This window comes from Aspergillus wentii, assembly GCF_001890725.1.
Source record: "Aspergillus wentii DTO 134E9 unplaced genomic scaffold ASPWEscaffold_1, whole genome shotgun sequence".
Taxonomy (NCBI): Eukaryota; Fungi; Ascomycota; class Eurotiomycetes; order Eurotiales; family Aspergillaceae; genus Aspergillus; species Aspergillus wentii.
The window spans coordinates 2,512,180-2,530,439 of NW_024467832.1; the positions used below are offsets into that span (position 1 = coordinate 2,512,180).

Genomic DNA, 18,260 nt, shown 5'->3' on the forward strand with positions numbered 1-18,260 from the left:
TTGTTTTCTCGATTTCATCTTTATTATTATTTACATGGGGATTGAAGGACTCGAGTCTTCTCATTCACTGTAACGACCAACACTGACAATTCTTGCAAAGTGGTGGGCAAATCTTCCGTCCCCGATGAGGTGGACTCCTCAACGGCTGTCTTAGATCGTCCAGTAAGTGCCTTCTTTTCATCTTGTCTTTTCATTCATCTAAACCAGCACTCCAGAGAAACACTCGCCGCAGCTCTTCTCGTGCGGCTTCTCGCAAGTCTACCCGGGATTCCGATATCAACGATCGTCCTCTTTCTCGATCTTCTTACTCTCTACCTTCAACTCCCCTTACAGCATCTTTTGATGAATCACAGCCTTCGGCTAAACGCCGTAAGACACAACGTATGAACGGCGACGATATGAGCTCGCAGCACCCAAAGGATACTACCGAGACACCAGACCAGAAGAGCCTCACTGGAAGTCATAAGGTACCTCAATCTGCTTTTAAATGGAGTAAGCGAGACCGAAAATCTAACAAACTTAAAAAGGACCCTTTTCAGAAAGATGATTCTGAAAGATCCCATTCGACTGACCAAGCTGTCGCTCCTACAATCACAAAAGCAAGACGAAAGTCTCAGCCTGCAGTGTCTCAGTCTACTCTGCATACATTCCTCTTGAAAAAGCCCCAAGAGCGGCGCATGTCCCTTGCAACGGAAAGCGAGTTGCTCGACAGCAAGAACAGAAACAACAAAAAAACCAAACCAATTGCCAAACCTTCCAACATCAATACATCTATCGCGCAGAGCAATCGCAAATCGAGAAAGTCCATGTCAGCTAAATCCAATGGGACTGAAAGCATTGAGAACGGAGGCGACCAGTCCCGGGCCACTTCTCGTGCGTCTACCCCGCATTCCACTCGGAGCGAACGCAAACCACGGAGTACAGCCCCTAAAGGCAGCGCCAAAGCTGCTAAGTCCCACGCAAGAGCAAAGTCTCTATCTACCCCAGGCAGGCATGCCACTCCCAGGGCTGCCAAGGGACAAGCCAATGGTACAACCAAGTCAGCCATTTTCACAGAAGACTCTATTTCGACCCCTAAAAGCTCGGCGACTAGATCTCGACATGGAGATCGAAAGCCCAGTACAAAGCCGCAGAGTAGTCTCACAAGCCAAATCGATGACACTCCGTCGCAGTCAACTCCCAACTCGAAGCCCAATGTTCAGACTAGCGAATCCATCGACTTTCAGACAGCAAATACGCAAAGCCCGAGACCTAAAAGAAACGCAAAGAACTCTGTAACTGACACGATGACCCCTGACGTACATCAAAATTCACTGTCTACCCCTAGAGTTCCTACCGAACTGTCTCACGCTCGTGAAATCGCTGACAGCGTTGATGGCACCCCAGTTCATGCTGACAAGGATCCTTTGCACTTCGACTATGAGCCGGAAATGTACGGGAGCAGCTTTGGCCTCGACGCTCAAACTGATGCTCCGGCTTCGCCTACAAGCTTTTCTACGAGTACATCAACCGCTGCGCGGGCCTCGAGGCGAAACCGGAAGCCCACGACCAAGGCTTTGGAGTCCCGCGAGTCGGAGAAACGGTTCCGCCGAACAAGGGCAGCCTCTGTCAAGGCGGAATCAACTTCTGGCGAGGGACTGGGGGAAAATGCTGGCAACCAACAGGCCAGCGCGCACCAGCCATCAGAGCTGACACAGTCGGGACTAACATTGCATGCCCCTCAGCAGCCAAATATGTCCGCGCTTGGCAAACGGCTGTATGAGATGGTTGCGACTGCTGTTTCGGCGGACTTTGTACCGGATCCAGGTGCTGATGCCAAGCTCAAGCAGTTGCGGAGAGATTTTTGGGCGAAGAGGGGTGTAGTGAGCTCGGGGGAGCCGGTGGGAGCGAGGGTCGGGGGCGAAAGTATGCCAAACTCGAGCAAGCCATCTTTTCTGGACCGTTCGCAAATTTCGAAGCTGTGGACTGACGAGGACGGTTGGATGCATACAGGTCGTATCAATGAGCATGGAGAGGAGTACATTTTCGTCTCCTCAGACTTCGAATGCTATCGGCCGTACAACACATACGGCGATGCAGAGCTGCCTCAGCCCCCGGTGCGGTTCAAGGCTCGCGAGCAAGTCGAGAAGGACCGCATCTTTGGCTATCCACCACGCATTGGGGAGCGCAATCTTCCTCGACAAAACCTCCCTTTCGTTTTTGAGGATATTAACAGAGAAAAGGCGAAGATCAAGGCCCGCGAGGATGCTCGCCAAAGGGGTATCCCCATCGAGCGTTCCTTGTCGGTCGCCGAGATCGAGGCTTTGATTGCCCAGCATGACAAGTCTGGAGCCTCAAGCTTAGCGGCCACCCCAGACACCTCGGCTGCCCGGGGAGCGAAAGCAGTCCAAAAGACTGCCGGGGGATCCCGCAAGCGACGGCGCACAGAGCCCGTCAAGAGCTCACTGAATGACAGCACGACCGAGAGCGCACCGAGATCGACCAAGCGCCGTCGGGGTGCAGCGGCGGCTGCCGCTGAAACACCCACGTCCTCTGACAAGCCCAAAACGCTGAGGCTCCGTTTGACTTTTTCGAAAGCGGCGGCAGCGGCGGCAGCAGCAGCTACCGGAAGTCCGAATGGGTCTTCCAGTAAATCAGAAAAGCGCACAGATGCTGCGACGGAGGACGCAACATCCAGGCCGGAGGGACAGATTGTGGGAGAAAAATCACCAAAGAAGCGGAAACGTTCGGCATCTGAGCCTGAGGCCTCGATCCAGCCCAGCACTTTGACACAATCTACCATTGCCCATGACGCTAAGGATGGCGGGGATACAATTCCAGCTTCTCCTACCGGAACCTCGGCCAGTGCCATTGAGAGCTCCAACTTAACCCCGGGCGGACGCCCCCGTCGTCGCGCAGCAGCAGCTTTGATGGCAGAATTCCACAATCATGCTGAGGAGAGAGCTCGTCGCGCAAACGCACGCAGGAAAGCCACGCCTGCTTCTGAGGGCCATGACCATACCACTGGACAAACGGCTGAATCGGTGAAGAGCACTTAATCCGATGGCTCAGTTTCGTGTGCACTTTCAATTCGAAACTTTTTTTCTACATTTTAATACAATTCTACGAGATGGTGTTCCCGGACACACAACCAACTTACCCTTCACGTGGCAATCGAGCCACCACTTTTATCTACCCATTTTTGAAAATAACATGGGCGTTATGGGCCGGTTTAAGTTGAGAACAACAGCATAGCGACATTTACGAGGAGATTGGAATAGGAAATGGCATGTTTTGGCGTTGAGTCATGTTGCAGCAAATCCGCACATGAATTGTCTCTTTCTTTCGTTGCCTTCTGTACTTTCTAATTTTTTATAGCTGGAATGTCGAGGAGGCTGGTCGGGCCCATGGATACACCTTGGGACCTCCCTATTCGACTAGGATTTCTGACGAGGCGATCGGGCTGGAGGATTGCTATTCTTCGGACCTCCCTGTCAGCTGTTTTCGGCTAATTACTTAATTTCTCATTCACTTGGCCTTGATATAACTGTGTATTGCACTGATATCATCAAAAGGGCTGGGATTGTATTATTTGTTCCCTTTTTCTGTACATCATTTCGGTTCTTCGTTTCGCATGTCAGATCCGGCGAGGGCAACGGGTCGACGTTATACATGGGATTTAATAGCGAGCATAATAACTGAAACATACAATATTTCTGTTGTTAATTTATATTATTATCCTTTGATCCGTATGCGTATACGTAGATGTATGTAACTTGAGGTCATGCCGGCGCAAAGAACCAGACACCTCAGGCACCAAGGCAGCACAACGCGATCTCATCTCCAACCGGCACCAACAGAAAAGACAGACAAACAGTGCGATTAATCCCATTATCCATCCCCACAACCAACAAAAGAATCAAAAGAAACAATAAAATAAAAGATAAAAGAAATCAGAAGAAAAAATGCCCAACTCCAACCCCCAAAAACCCCGAGTCATAGACCCCCAGACTCTATCTCAAAGACCTCGCCCTGCACGACCTACGCCCACGCCTTCACCGCAGGATATTCGGCAGACGAAGGAGTATAAAGTTGCTGCTAGACGGTATTATTTCCTTTTCTGATTTTTCCGTCTAGATTTGTGTTTTTGTATCTTGGGCAGGGGAGGTTGGCTAACTGATGATGCGTTTACTGCTGCAGATGGACGTCGACGATTGTCGCGCTTCCTATTTTCCTGGTTACGTCTTGGATGCTTTATGAGAGGAGTGAGTTTTCTTTCTTTCTTTTATTTATTGTCTTATCATGATATTATGATTTACTGACTGGGTGTACAGCATATGGTGATAAAAGTCCCAAGCACTTGGTTGGACCAAGTGAAAAGAAGAATGAGAGTTCGTGATTGTTTTACTACCTTACCCATGTTTCATTTATGCGAAGAAATGGGATGTATCATAGCATTTATCAGATTTGTTGAGCTGTCTGATTCAATTTGACTATATCAGAATTGAATTTATGTATGTCAACAGGTTAGAGCTGGGATTGTCATCATCCATATCCATCATTCATATCTCCTCCATTCATGCGCAATCAAAATCATGTCATATCTGCATGTATGACTCAAAAAAGATTTCATCCCCAGCAAGGTCTAACAGAGCACATGCCCAAAATCAACGAAGTCATGGACCGGTTATCCTCGACATGTCCCACGAACCCCAAATACCCCTTGACCAAGCGACCACGGCCATCCTTTTCGAGCCAGTTCTTGAACTCGTGGATCGCGACGGGGCAGTCGGTTGTCTGCTTGTCTTCTTCGGTGCCTTCGTCGTCGGAGGGGACCCAGTCTTCGTCGTTGGTGGTGGTGTTGGTAGTAGGCGCTGCGGATTCGTTGTTGCGTGGGCGGTGCTGGTGCTGGTGCTGGTGTCCGTGGTGGTGGTGGTGGTGGGTGGCGTTGGGGATTTCGTTATCGCGGTTGGTGCTGGCTCTAACGCGGCTGGTGTTGCTTTGGTAGTATTCCTTTTCGTCCTCGGGGTACTGGAGTTCTGTTTCGTCGATGTGGTTGTCTTCGACGTCGGCGTCAAATTCTTCGTTTTGGTCTTGGTCTTCGTCGTCCTCTTCGTCGAGGTCGTCTTCATCGTCGCTCTCGTAGTCGATAACTCTCTCATCATCGTTGGCAGTCGTATCGGTCTCATACTCAGGACGTAAGTAGTTGGTGATCCAATCATCCTCAGGATCACCCCCAGGACCAAACTCCCCCGTCGCAATAAGCACCTTATCCGACTTCTTGACGCTCTTCAAAAACACCCCGCGCACCTCATACACCGTCCGATACACACGAGGCCCCATCTTGCGAAGCGCATTCTCGCGGAACCCAAGCTTAATCGTCGAGCGCGACTTCCCCGCCATCTTCCAGTCAAGCCCGAAATGGTGCTGCATGTATCGGGTAAACTGAAGCGGGTACAGTACCGCCTGGGAAGGGAAATCAAAGGCAAACACCACCGACCACTCTTTGTCGGCGACTTCGAGGAGACGCGCGAGTCTGTTGGAGAGGGTCTCGTGCTCAGGCTCCATGACGTCGGTGTCTGTGACCACGAACCCGGCTATGTCGTCGCCGTAGTCTTCGATGATGATGTTGAGGGTTGTCACGTCGGGGACGTACATGAGTCGAGCGTCGCGTTGGATCCTGCAGAGTACGGCTCGATATCTGCGCCAGTAGCCCAGGCCGTTGGGCGATATCATGACGATGATCGGCTTCCAGCTGTGGGGGATTGGGGTGGTTAGAGTAGCCATGTTGGATCTCAAGATGGTTTGGCTCGCTTGAGATGGGGTGGATGTGAAGAAGATGAGATGGCTGTCCCCATATAAGAGAAGACAGAAGATGGGAGGAGAAAACCGGTGAAAAAAGATTCATTTCGCCTCTTCTGATCACGTTGACGGAGCTCGCCGTCTATCACAACAGTGAATGTAGCCCTAGGTCCCATTCACCGTGGGATATAAAAAGGTATGACGTAGCAGCACTGCAAAGAAAAGTCCAGACACCAAGGTGAAACAAATCAATAGGTCCAATTGGCTGGTATCAAAATAAATAAACCATAAAAGAAAAGAAAAAAAGATCTAAGCAAAGCAACTCCCCCAATCACCACCAGATCTAGCAAAGCTCAACCCCCGAATGAAATCATCACGTCTGCATCTTCCATACTCATCGACAGTACAGCCATGCAGAGGAACGATTCGATCGTTGACCAACGCCCGAACAAACGGCTCCTTTTCCCCACTGCACTGCATCATCTCGATATAAGCTCTCGCGGCAAACGGAACCACCCACGCGGCTGAGTAGCCGTTTGCTTGCTTGGCAGTCTCGACTGTCGATTGTGACAATGGCTTTGTTCCGTTATACAGACCCAGCGCGAAGAAAATCGGAATCATCCCGTTGTCGTGGCTGAAGTCGGCATAAATCGTCGCGTTCAGTGGGAAGGTAGCGGGATTCGAGTCCAGGGTGTGGTTGGTAGATGTCTGGTCGCGCACGGGGGAGTGAGTCAGACGCGCGATGAGTTCATTCGCAAATCCAACACCCTGGGTTGGTCCAAGAGGGTTGCCAGCGCCGTAGCCGTAGTACTTCTTCAGCGACTGCACGTAGTTGTACTTGCGCCATTCCTCGTGGGTGAACAGATCGCAGAATGGAGAGAGCTCACTCGCATCAGGCGTCTTCGCTACCGTTTCAAACGAGCACATGTCCATCAGGTAAAGCACATCGTCATTCGAAAGGCTCACCCCAGGCAGGTCCTTCTCGAGTCGCTCTCGAATCGCCGGCGCGAAAGTCTGCGTATAATTCCCCGCGACATAATCCCCCAATTCACTGTTCTCGAACTTGGTGCAGCGACCGTGGTCAAGCGTATTGTTAAACCCATCCCCCTCCTCAATCACAACATCAATCTCGATATCCTGATCCGCTCTCGCGCGCGCATCATTCTTCTTCATACCCTGCAAGCCTTCAATAAACTTCTCCCCAGAAGCAATCACCCGATCTGACCCCGAAGCCCTAATAAACGGAACAGTATTCCTCGCAAGCTGCTCATACCGATGGTAGAACTTCCTCCCTGACTCGACCAGCTGGTTCTCACCGAACGGAGTCAAATCGTCCTGTCCCAGTGTGTAGTTCCAGTCGTTGAGAAAGGCGTATTTCCCAGTCAGCGATTTCGCATTGCGCTGGATCCCTGCGACGAGACCTGCATATTTCTTCCCCTTGGAGCTGGTGGGATACCGTGCGCCATGGCGAGAGAGAACCTGGACAAACGTCACCTGGCACTCGGAGGGCGTATCATCTTCGATATTCTTCGATTCAGCCGCGAGCGAGAAATACGGCGAGTACTGGCCCCAGAGATGCGTGATTTCAGGAGAACATCCATCGACGGCGTTGCAGGTTTTATTATCCTGTCTGGGAAGTACATTTCCCAGTACCCTGACTTATTAGCTAAAGCCCGATAATAATAAAGCAGCAAACTCACCCAGAAACAAGATACAATCCAAGCAAAAACGAAACACCCATAATGACCAGAATTATCGCACTCGCAATTAATGCTATTCTTCGCCGACGATTCCCTCTCTTCTCTTCCTCATCCTCCATCCACGCCGGCCGACGGCCATCATATAAATATAGCCCCTTCATCTTCCTTCCACCCCTCCTAGCCCCTCCAATATAACTTAGCTCCGTTTAGCTTGATTCAATTCACTCAGTCACAGTCTGCCTCGGTGAAAAGCGTGGGCGCGATATCGGTCGTAGTATCAATCTAAATCTAGTGTGGGGGACGGAGTGGTTCCACCAGCGTCGTAGTTGGTAGTAGTGTAGTAGTTAGTGAAGACACAACCCTGTCGATAGGAAACGAAGGATGAGATATAAAATACATGGTGACGATGCCTATGTTGGCTTTTGTTAGGCAGACAACGGTGTAAGGTAAGGTGGTTGTTGGAACGTATGTACGTAGTTGTGCTGTCGACATGCGAAAGGGACGAGAGCTGATAGGCTGGTGGGCGGGGGCACGTGGGACGACCATAGGGTCTGGTTAGGTATGATGCTGACAATGTGCTTGAAGAGGAGATGCTAATTAGCTGGGCATTAGACGGTGAGGGTGTCTTATGATCGGTTAGGAATTGGTGTTTTATCCCTGTTTTATGATGTTCATAATAGGAGTAGTATAGGTAGTATGCACTATGGGCAGTACTCTAGGAGAGTGTCGATCTCTACATGTAGTAACACCAAGTCTACTGGCAGAATATTCTATACTCTATTATATCCTCTATACAGCATACTTAATAGTATAATATTCTGACAGCCACAGAATACCCCGAATGTACCTGTACCTATTTGCTGTCTTCTGCTGTCTGCTGTCTGCTGTCTGTTCAGCATCAGAAACGTCATCACGATCATCACACACTAAAACCCCCACCAACCAATCACCGCCTTCACCTCCCTTTCTTCAGTGACATCGCTCTCCTCGACCGTTATTGATTGATAATATCCCAAAATGACGATCTTCATCCGATGTCGCATGCTTGTTTCATATTAATTCTTTAGTACGGAACGGATCTGATAAGTTTTGCTTCTTCATCTTCATGTGAATACTTCATGTGAATATGTAATATCTATTTCGAGTCTACATCCAGTTGACACATGAATTCATGGATAGATGCAGTATCCCACACCCCACTGAACTGATTGAGTAATTATATCTTGTATTGCATGTATGCATTTATTGAATTGATGAATTGATTGATCTGTTGTCTCGCGACAAGGTCGTGGTATCTTTTCGTCTAATGAATAAATCAAACAAACAGAATAGACAAGAGCCACGACACCGGTCCAAAAAGCAGAATATGTTGTATGTATATCGAAACGCCAGAAGATTTCTCAATGATGCAAAAGGAACGACAAAATAATCTCCGCCCATGGATGATATGATGCAAGTCAACAGAAACAAATGGGTAATAAAAAGCAGATGTATATGTGCAAAGGATAAGGATAAAAGGGGAAAAAGAAATATGCAAAAAGTGAAAAGGTCAAAAAAGAAAAGGAAAAAAAAAAAAGAGTCAAAGGGCTTTTCCACCACTCCGAGTACACCTGAAAATCCATCACGCTCGTTGTTTGTGCATTCTGTTTCCCCAATACAGATAAACCGCTCGCTTTTGTCATATAGTATGCCAAAAAGTTCGGCGGCTTTTTGTATATCTTCAAAATAAGCAGCCACCCATTTTTTTTTAAAAAAACATATTCAAGTAAAAGGTAAAAAGGAAGAGAAAGAAAAGATAATGCGATAGATTGACTCAACCTTCAAGGCTAAGTGCGTGTCCATGCTCCAGAGTATTGTGGCATTGACCTTGCCTGCTCATCGGGCACCTGAGGCGCAGGTGCCACGGAATAAGCCGACGGAGCAGTCTGCCACGTAGCTTGGGGTCTCGGAGAGGAGGAAATGGACGCTGTAGGGAGCACCGAGTGAGTCAGATGTCCTGACTCAAACGACCCAAAGGCTCGCGGGGAGGGAGGTCTGGCAGGCAGCTGGCTGGGCGGCACAACTCGACCAAGGTGTTCACGGTAGAAATCTCTCTCGGAACGGTAGTAGTCTTTCTCCTGCATGAGGGCGCGGAGTTCCTGCGCCTGCCTCTGCATGGCGTCCGCCTGCTTCCTGATCTCCTCCTGCTGAGCTGTGATCTTTTGCTCCATCTGGATTTCGTTCCTCTTGCGGTTGCGGAACCGTCGAGACGCATCACTGTTTGCCTTGCGCTTCTCAGCCTGGCTGGAAGAGCCGGACTTGAGGTCCAGCACACACGGGATCATTCCCGAGGGGGTGTTCTCCGACGACTGCGAGCCTGCGACGGCCGAAGGATGATGCTCCCCTGGATGTCTCGGTGCTCCCACTACTGATGGAAGTCGACCGACAGAGTCCATGGCCCCGTATGGGGAGTGTAGAAATGGCGGTGTAGGCTGTGGGGCCGAGATAGTTGCGCTGGCGATAGCGGGGGAGGATCGGCCCAGTTGGCTGTAGACAGAGTGAGGTGTACTGGGACTGGTCTCTTGCGAGCTGGGATTTGTCATGGGCCCTGCACTCGTCCGCCGGCTGTGAAAGGTCGGTGTTGAGTTCAGAGAAACTGGAGCCGAACCTACGGCTGGGTCCACCGGCACTGGTGAGCCTGGAGTCGAACTGTAAGTGCCAGGGCGAGACTCGTGCGCCAACGGAGACTGTGATGCGCTGGACTTTCCCGGATAACCACTGCCGGAATTGACGAATCGGGCAGAGGGTGAGATGGGAGAGATGATGTGCCGTTGTGCGATCCTCGGAGACAAGGAAAGACGTTTGGCGTGCGCAGGCTGAGCCAGAGGGTGTGCCAGATGCGCTGTTGGCGATGAAGGCAACCTTGGACGAGCTGTAGAAGTCACCGACTGCACACCGACAGAGTCCCGGTCCGTAGCAGCAGGTTTGGCAGGAGGGTTCAAGATAGAATGCACACCGATGGAACGAAGCTGAGTAGGTTCCAACGGGGGTTCCACAGGAGCAGAGGGATGCCAGGAAACCGGACGAGGACGCATGGGATCCTGGGTGTCTGAAGATGAAGATGGAGGAACAGAGCTCTCTTTGTCGACCCGAGGGCGGTTTTCAGCCCGAAGTACATCGTCGGAAGAAGAAACAGCAGCAGCAGCAGCAGCCGGAGGGTTTTGCGACATGGGTTTCAAGTCGCCTTGGCTAGATTTGCATGGCCCCCCTCTCTCCAGATGCGTTGGGCTCTGGAGACGAGGGTGGGAGAGGGCCGCGGGAGAGTGAGGCGCAAGATGGTAACCCGAGAGGGAATGATATGGGTGGGATGAATGCACCGGGTTGGTGTATGGGGTGGGTAAAGGACTGATCCCGAGAGTAGCCACGGTGACGGTTAGGAGGAGAATGGGGAGAAAAAGTAAGAAGAATAGGATGCGATGAGGATGAAGATGAAGATGAGAATAAGTTGATCGTGTGCTTTGGTGGTGTTGTATACTGATTAGACCGCCAGATCAAGATATAGTAATAAAACAAGAGAAGAAGGGGAGGATAAGGATAATTAAAGGAGGATGGAGATAAGTTTGAATCCAAGTTGAGAAGAAATTATTATTTTTCTTGTCCAAGCAGGAGGATGATACGATTAATTATTACTTCAGACGATCTGGGAGCCGTTGGTGACAGACAGTCGTCGATCCAGCGGTGAGGCCAGAGGAGCGAAAGGACCCATTTCCGAACCATCAGGATGGAAAGCCCACCAACTAGAGAGAAAGTGGAGAGGGACAGACACGCAGATGGAGACTGGAGAAAGGCATCGAACAAGAAGTGACAGAGAAGAAGCAGAAGAAGAGAGGGTCAGACTCGATGGGGCCCGGGGGAGTCGGAAGGCTTCAGTTTGGGCTGGAAATAATAATAATAATAATAAAATAATTAAAAAAGAAAAAAGAAAAAAAAGAAAAAGTGGCACGCAGGCGTGAAACTAGCGCAGACCCATCTGGAAGATTATTTATTATATTTTCAATATTTGAATTGCATCTGCCAGCTAAGAAAGAAGAGAGCTGCAAGTGAGAAATCCCGTCACGACGGTCACCTTGGTGTTGGTGGAGATTGGAGGAGTTAGGGGGTTGGGCCGCTCTTACGCTGCATGTACTTTATGGGAGTACTTGGTACATTGAATTTGGGTACTTTTGATCTTCACATCAACCTCATATTTTTTTGAATTAGATGAGATGAGATGATTCAAGCTTAGTACAGCTTAGAATTTTTTCCCCGCGGAACCACCGACAGTCCTCCGTGAAGCTAAAGTACATCGACCGATCCTACGTACCATTCCACAAGTACTAACCATCTCAGTACTAACCAAGTACACTCAAGACTTGACCAAAGACTGGCAAGTAGCAAATCAAAAAAAAAAGAAACAAAATACCCATTCGGGGCACATGATGTCTTGCATGCATCCTCATCCTCATCCTCATCCGCGGGCCGATACTATCTAATGCTAGTCAGCGGAATATCCGCGGAGGTCTCCGTATTATTAACTATACCACTAACTCCCTAAGGTACGTACCTAATTCCCTTCAGCATCATCTTCAACTCACTTTCTCGACTCAGTCTCAGTCAGACCAGTTCAATGGATGATCAGCCGTTGGTCGGAAATGCATCGACACCACCAGCCAACCAGCGATCCCTCGCCCCATCCAGCACGGTAATCGACCGCGAGTCCATCGTACTACATGGTAGCACCTAAGCACTTCCCACGGACATGTATGCATTCTCCGTCCCCTGGAGAAGAGCCAATCGACTTGGCCGCCTGGACTAGTAGAAACCAGAAATTGGGTCGGCCGGTTTTGGCTTTGTGGCATGCAGGGTCTTGCTTTCATCCAGGACAGATCATCACGAAAACTCACCACCGCCTGTTCGCTGCCCTGTTGTTCTGTTATTCAATCGTCTCGTCCAGTCTGCCTTTTTTTTTTTTTTTTTTTTTTTTTTGCCCTTTTCTGAAACTACGGCTGATTCACTCGATCCCAAAGTCAACCTGTTGGCTTGACCCCCCTTAAAGTTGTCTCTCCCTACGTCATTGGGCACCAATGGCAACACCGACAAGACAGGAAAAAAAGGTCGCAAATCATCTGGAATAATCTTAGCGACTTAGACTGTCGGTAAATGCTAGCTAGCTGGGCAATAGGTCGTTGGGAGGGCCTGCTGGTAATGACCCGATGTTCTGGTACGCGAGATAAGGACGCTGTATCACGATTGCCTTGTGTGCGCCTTCAGAAGGCAAATCTCAAATCCAAAAACAGTAGCTGCAGCACGGCCTGAACTTATGCAGCCAGAGTGACGAGCCGCGAGCGGCATGTAAGCTCTCACATCACGTTGGATCGACTGAGCTGTCCGACTCTATTTCGCATGTACAGTCTATGTCTCTGTGGTCACCGAGTACATACAGTCAGTACGTTGGATTGCAGACCGCAAAAAGTCTGTTCACTGTTGCACTGTGTTCATCGACCTTGACACGGTGATTTCGATCTAGGGTCATATGATGTGTAGTCCGTATTGCGTACCCTTCCCTTTCCTCCTAGTCAAGCAACTCCCTTGTAGGGTTGTACGTAGTATGGATACCTCAATACGAGAGCGGTATGAGATATATTAAGAAAACAAGGGGGAGCGTCATAAGAAGGACAAGAAAAAAAGAAAGAAAAATCCTGCGAGAACGGCAATTATGTCAGTAAATCGGTGAGCTCCATAGTAAGGTACACTCTTCAGCAAAAGTGGACGAATAACAAGTCGCGATTCCGAAATTATTTGCAATCTGATAGATCCATTGATCCGTGATTGGCGAGACAACCCTCAATTTCAGGTAATTTTGATTTATTTGTATTTTGGGCTGGGTTGGCGTTGGCTTTTCCCGCCCACTGTGGTCACTTAAACGACCGAGCTTTTTTTTTTTTTGTTTTTTGCCCTTTTTCTTTTTTTCGCGAGCTTGACCGTCAATCCGGCAGCCCGTCAGTCCGTCAGTCCGGCACGGAATTTTTAAGGTTGAGAAGAGAGGATGGGAGGCGTTCTGGCGTTTCCATAGCGATAGTGCTTGACTAGTGTCGGTAGAAGGGGAGAGGAGCTGAGCTAGAGAAGAGGAAGAGAGAGGAGAGATTCCTGTCATACAGCGGGTAGGCAAAAGTACTCTGCATTTCCTGAGATAATATTAGATGCATATTCCATAGAGCATGTACGGAGTAGATTATTGTCTAGAGAGAAGTATCGTACTTCTCGCACCACTGACCACTTATTTGATCACTCTGAATCCAGACCTCCCAGACCCGAATCCCAAGGTCCCAACTCTGGTCCTATTTTCTCCGTGACAGGCAGCTGAAGAACCTCAATTTCTGTCGATCCTGTGGGCCAACCAAAGTCGGTTGTTCTAGAAGAGCCAGAACAGCCTCAGCCAAGGTACTGGACTGGACTGAACTGTCTGACGGGCAAAGCAAATAGTTCCACCCGAAGGTCTCTCATTCTGGACTGGACTCGTTAGGAACCGACCCAGTCGAGAGACGGCTCCATTCGTAGTGTCGTGCTGCCAGGCGCCTTAAGTTGACGGGAAGTGGGTAAGTCAATTAGTCACGGATTTCAGATTGACGAGAAAGTCTCAGATTCGTGGGTGGTTTTGCCCTCATTTTTTTCGCATGATAATAATATCATCATAAGATCTTTTTTTTTTCTTGGGGTATCATCGTCGGGGGAAGGAGATGCGTTAGTTCCAACATCGTCCTTGGGACTTCCCAGGTGGATGGTTCGTGGGGGTGGAAGGAAGAAGAGGGGGAGAAACAGAACTAAAGAGCCTTGGCGTTGTGTGTGGACTTGACTGGTTGTTTTTTTACAGAACACAAATACAGAAAGCAGACGATCACAAAATGAGGTACATTCGACATCATCAGCCAAGGGGAATCTATCCTTGTACAGAAGGAGACAAAGTTCTTGTGTGATGGTTTGGAATCCCAGACGTTATCACATTGAATTATTGCCATTATTGTTGGCAGCCGCCCGTGGAATCGAGTCGTTTCTTTTTCTTCGTCCCGTCTTGTACCGCTGTCACCACCACCAAGTCCCGCTGTAACCGCTTCAAACGAGGTATCCAGACCTCAGTAGAGAGGGTGGTATTATTCTTGTTGACGCGATAGTCGTTGAGATAGATTGATTGATTGATATAGATAGCAATCTATCTCGTAATTCTATCGCGGGAGGAATACTACACGACTATCTTCTCCTCATCCAGCATCATCCATGGGTGATTGCATCAATTATTGGCCATACAGAAAGAACAAGCACCACCTAACCGAGGTCTTTTGTTTCAGCCCTCGTGTTCAAAATGATAGATAAGACTATCAAGGTGTCAAGTACTTCTTTTCCCATCGTCTTAACTAATCTATCTAATAATCAACAGGCAATCATCACTCACTACTGCAAATCATCGCTGAATCGAGGCACGCCCCACTTGCACATACAGAGGATGGTGCATTGCATACCTTCCGTACTTTGGTACTTTTTCTCTGTTACATATGTACAACAACCACCAACTAGAATTACTAGGTTTGGACAGGGAATTGCCCAAAAGTACTAACCACGAGTCAAGCTGCATCACCTTGCAGCGAGGGAACTTCCTGATCCTGATCCTGATGTGCTGGCCTTGCAGGAACAGCACAGGAGACTGTATGCATGTACTATGAGTAGTTACATACCGCCCATGCATGCAGGCTGGAGCACACATATCCTCACAGTCACCAGACTTGGGGCCAGAACTGATTCGGTAAAGATTGGCGTTCATGGTATCGTGTACTATTACTGCGCTGTTGTGTCCTGTTGTTGGTGTTGTTGTTAGGATGGAATGCATGTTAGGCTGGTTGGCCTGCATTTCGACGTTTTTTTGCTGTATTGTTTTTTTAAAGAAAAAATCAGTACGTCATATCCCTTACAGGCGCTGATTCTAGAAGGATTTCATTCATAATTCGGATGATTTCTCGTTCCCGGAGTACTCCCAGCATACTCCGTAGATATATACCTGTATCTTCAAAAAAAAAAAAAAAAAAAAAAAAAAGCTATCCATAAATGTACGTTTATGTTCATTACCGGTTCTCTACATGGCTTATTCCTCATTACCCTTCAAGTCGAAACGGATTCTTAGGCTGGCCCCGGACCCCAACATCCACCCGGAATAGTCGTCCTCCATACCGGATGGACTCTGGCAGCGCCTCATCATTCGTATCATCTTTGGCCGTGGTGATGAACAGCTCCGTCCCAACAAAGGCCGGGCAGGTGGGATTCCTTGTCGGGACCGAGACTACTCCAATGACCTTGCCTTCGGGCGAAATACGGATGACCCGTCCACCGCCGTAGATGGCACTCCAGATGCAACCCTCCGTGTCAATGGCAAATCCATCTGGCTCTTGCGGTTCCGCAAGATCAAAGTGGACGCGCCGGTTGCTGATCGCCCCGGTGCTGGCATCAAAGTCAAAGGCGTAAATCTTGGCCGTGGGCGAGTCGGTCAGGTACATCGTGTCGTCGTTAGGGCTCCAGCCAATTCCGTTGGGGATGGTCACCTGCTCTACCATACGATACAGTTTCAAATCCGGATCCAGGCGAAATATGGTCCCTACGGGACCTGGCTGTACGAATTTGTTGTCGTTCATGGCCCCGGCCCAGAATCGGCCGTGGCTGTCGACCGCTCCATCATTGAACCGCATCCTATGTCTGTATTTTTCTCCCCCAATGTCAGATGTCTGACGGGCTGAAAATACAGGATGTGAAATCAGAAAAAAGGAAATCACATACCTAATGGACTTGTTCGGATCATTCTGATCATCCCAGACAGCGCGGATATAGGACAACTCCCCCGTATCGCGGTTGGCCAGGGCAAATCCATGTTTAGCGGCTACAACTATCTGATCCTGGTGGGAATCACCGGCAATATTGGCGGTGACTCTTAAGCCATTACTCCATCAGTTATGCGATGTTGGGAGAGTAGAAAAAGAAAAAAGACAAGAACACTACGGGTCTCAAACAGGACAAGACAACCCACCCGATCGAGTTGACAATGTCTAAGGTTTTCAAAGACGAAGGACCTTGTGCAAGGTCGAGAGTATAGAGCTTCTGGTCTAAGATATCCACGAAGCGAAATTCGTTCCTGGCCTCATCATGGAACGGACCCTCGAGTAGGGTACCGGGTATGTCGAGATAGGGCTAAGGAACAACCTAAGATCAATCTCGGGATCTGTACGAGCTGAGCTTAATTGCATACCTCAGAGACCGTCCATTTCTGAACCGTGGACATGATGCCCGCACACCGTTGGTACTTTGGTCGGAAACCTTCGGAGGATGGTCGGAGGCGAGAGAGAGCGTTAGTCCGTTCAGGGACTGTCTAAAAGTGAGATTGAGACTGAGACAGCAAAGCTAGTGACGATCTCTGAAGCAGCGGTAAGTCCAGCTGAGTTGGATTTGTCGTCAAAGAGAGAGAGAGACAGAAACAAGACGGGGAGAAGTGGTGAGGAGAAGAGGAGAGGTGAATTTCCCCCCGAAAACCAATAGCCGCTCCCACTTGGGGCTGCGTGGCATTTGCGCCAAGGCCGTTTCCCCCACATCTTCTTCTTCTCGTCTTCTTCTGTTGCTTCTTCGAAGGTCGACGATGATTTCAAAAAGAATCTCTTTTCAGGTTAGTTTCTATTTACCGCTCTTCAGCTTCAGGCTAACATCTCCACCCAATATTAGGACGGAGAAAAAAACAAAAAAGAAAAAAAGTCCCAATTCCCAGTCAAACTATCGAGTCAGTCTCCACCACAGTTTTGTCATGTGAAGGATCACAATTCATAACCGTTGACCAAATTAGAGCCCCCCGCTACTAGTATCATGATTCTATCTACTCGAATCTCAGCCCCATCCCGATAGTCACGATAGTTAAATCACCGGCCTACAATCTCTGTGACTAGTAGTAAAGGACGGCCACACTTCCCGTCCCAACGCCCTGTCTAAGCCTCTAGGCTCTAGCCTCTAAGGCCTCCTCCTCCTCTTCAGTGGAGACCTCTCCAGTGTTGCAATGTGTTCAGAATACGATTGATTACTCCAACTCGCATATACGTATTTCGGGATCCATCCAGGCAAATGGGATCTCTTCCGGTTTCTCCATTTCGTTTCGCCCCGTGGCGGTTTGGCAGAAGCTGAACCGGTTACGCTAAGCAAAGCACCACCTGCGCGACACAGCAGCTTGCTTTAGTCTGATTTTCCTGAAGCCTTCGATCATTCGATGGAGACACACGGCACATCAAACCCCGGGTCCAGACTCGATTGCCTGGTCTTGTGTTGACTTGATTTGAATTTGAATTTGCATTCGGATTTCGCCATCTCTGACGTACAGCCGTTGCAACCGTAATTCTGCATTGACAGCATGGATCATCCGTTCTTACCTGTCTACAAGGTCTGTGTGTTTGCTTGATTCCGGATGTCATGGATAAGAAAGGATATTCAGGGTACTACGTACTCAAAAGCCTAGTCCAAGATTCAAGCCTTTCGATGACAATCCACTCGGTTCTTTTTTATTTCAATATCGGCAATTCATTCATCGTCACCGTATTATGCCATTGTTGATCCATTTCCGGGGTGATCGCCCATCAATAGCGTCCAATGTGGATAACATCCTATATGATGCACTATTATGTATGCACATACGAAGTACGTCGAGAGGGAAAGGGTCCGAACGGAGTTGCGTCCGCGCGGAAGCCCGTC

At 49.1% G+C, this 18,260-nt stretch overlaps 5 protein-coding genes across 5 annotated transcripts; 1 reads left to right on the forward strand and 4 right to left on the reverse strand.

Moving 5' to 3' along the window:
- Positions 1–398: 398 nt before the first annotated feature.
- Positions 399–3,038, forward strand: ASPWEDRAFT_167016 (putative GPI-anchored cell surface glycoprotein; the record flags this gene model as incomplete). The annotated part of the gene is made up of 2 exons (XM_040830099.1): positions 399–467; positions 528–3,038. 2 exons carry the CDS (start codon positions 399–401, stop codon positions 3,036–3,038), a joined length of 2,580 nt encoding a protein of 859 aa, XP_040694649.1.
- Positions 3,039–4,608: 1,570 nt separating this feature from the next.
- On the reverse strand, positions 4,609–5,766 carry ASPWEDRAFT_167017 (uncharacterized protein; the record flags this gene model as incomplete). The annotated part of the gene is made up of 1 exon (XM_040830100.1): positions 4,609–5,766. The coding sequence occupies one exon, from the start codon at positions 5,764–5,766 to the stop codon at positions 4,609–4,611; it is 1,158 nt and encodes a 385-aa protein (XP_040694650.1).
- Positions 5,767–6,090: 324 nt separating this feature from the next.
- ASPWEDRAFT_23101 (histidine phosphatase family protein) lies at positions 6,091–7,522 on the reverse strand (the record flags this gene model as incomplete). Its single annotated transcript, XM_040832442.1, has 2 exons — positions 6,091–7,411; positions 7,482–7,522. The coding sequence occupies 2 exons, from the start codon at positions 7,520–7,522 to the stop codon at positions 6,091–6,093; spliced, it is 1,362 nt and encodes a 453-aa protein (XP_040694651.1).
- A 1,785-nt stretch (positions 7,523–9,307) lies between these two features.
- Positions 9,308–10,648, reverse strand: ASPWEDRAFT_79295 (uncharacterized protein; the record flags this gene model as incomplete). Its single annotated transcript, XM_040839555.1, has 1 exon — positions 9,308–10,648. A coding segment is annotated over one exon (1,341 nt), but the record flags the coding sequence as incomplete, so codon positions are not given.
- A 4,965-nt stretch (positions 10,649–15,613) lies between these two features.
- Positions 15,614–17,020, reverse strand: ASPWEDRAFT_34438 (SMP-30/gluconolactonase/LRE family protein). Its single transcript, XM_040833999.1, has 4 exons — positions 16,783–17,020; positions 16,564–16,724; positions 16,317–16,466; positions 15,614–16,235 (listed from the first exon to the last, which is right to left on the reverse strand). The coding sequence occupies exons 1-4, from the start codon at positions 16,813–16,815 to the stop codon at positions 15,641–15,643; spliced, it is 939 nt and encodes a 312-aa protein (XP_040694653.1). The 5' UTR covers positions 16,816–17,020; the 3' UTR covers positions 15,614–15,640.
- Positions 17,021–18,260: the final 1,240 nt, after the last annotated feature.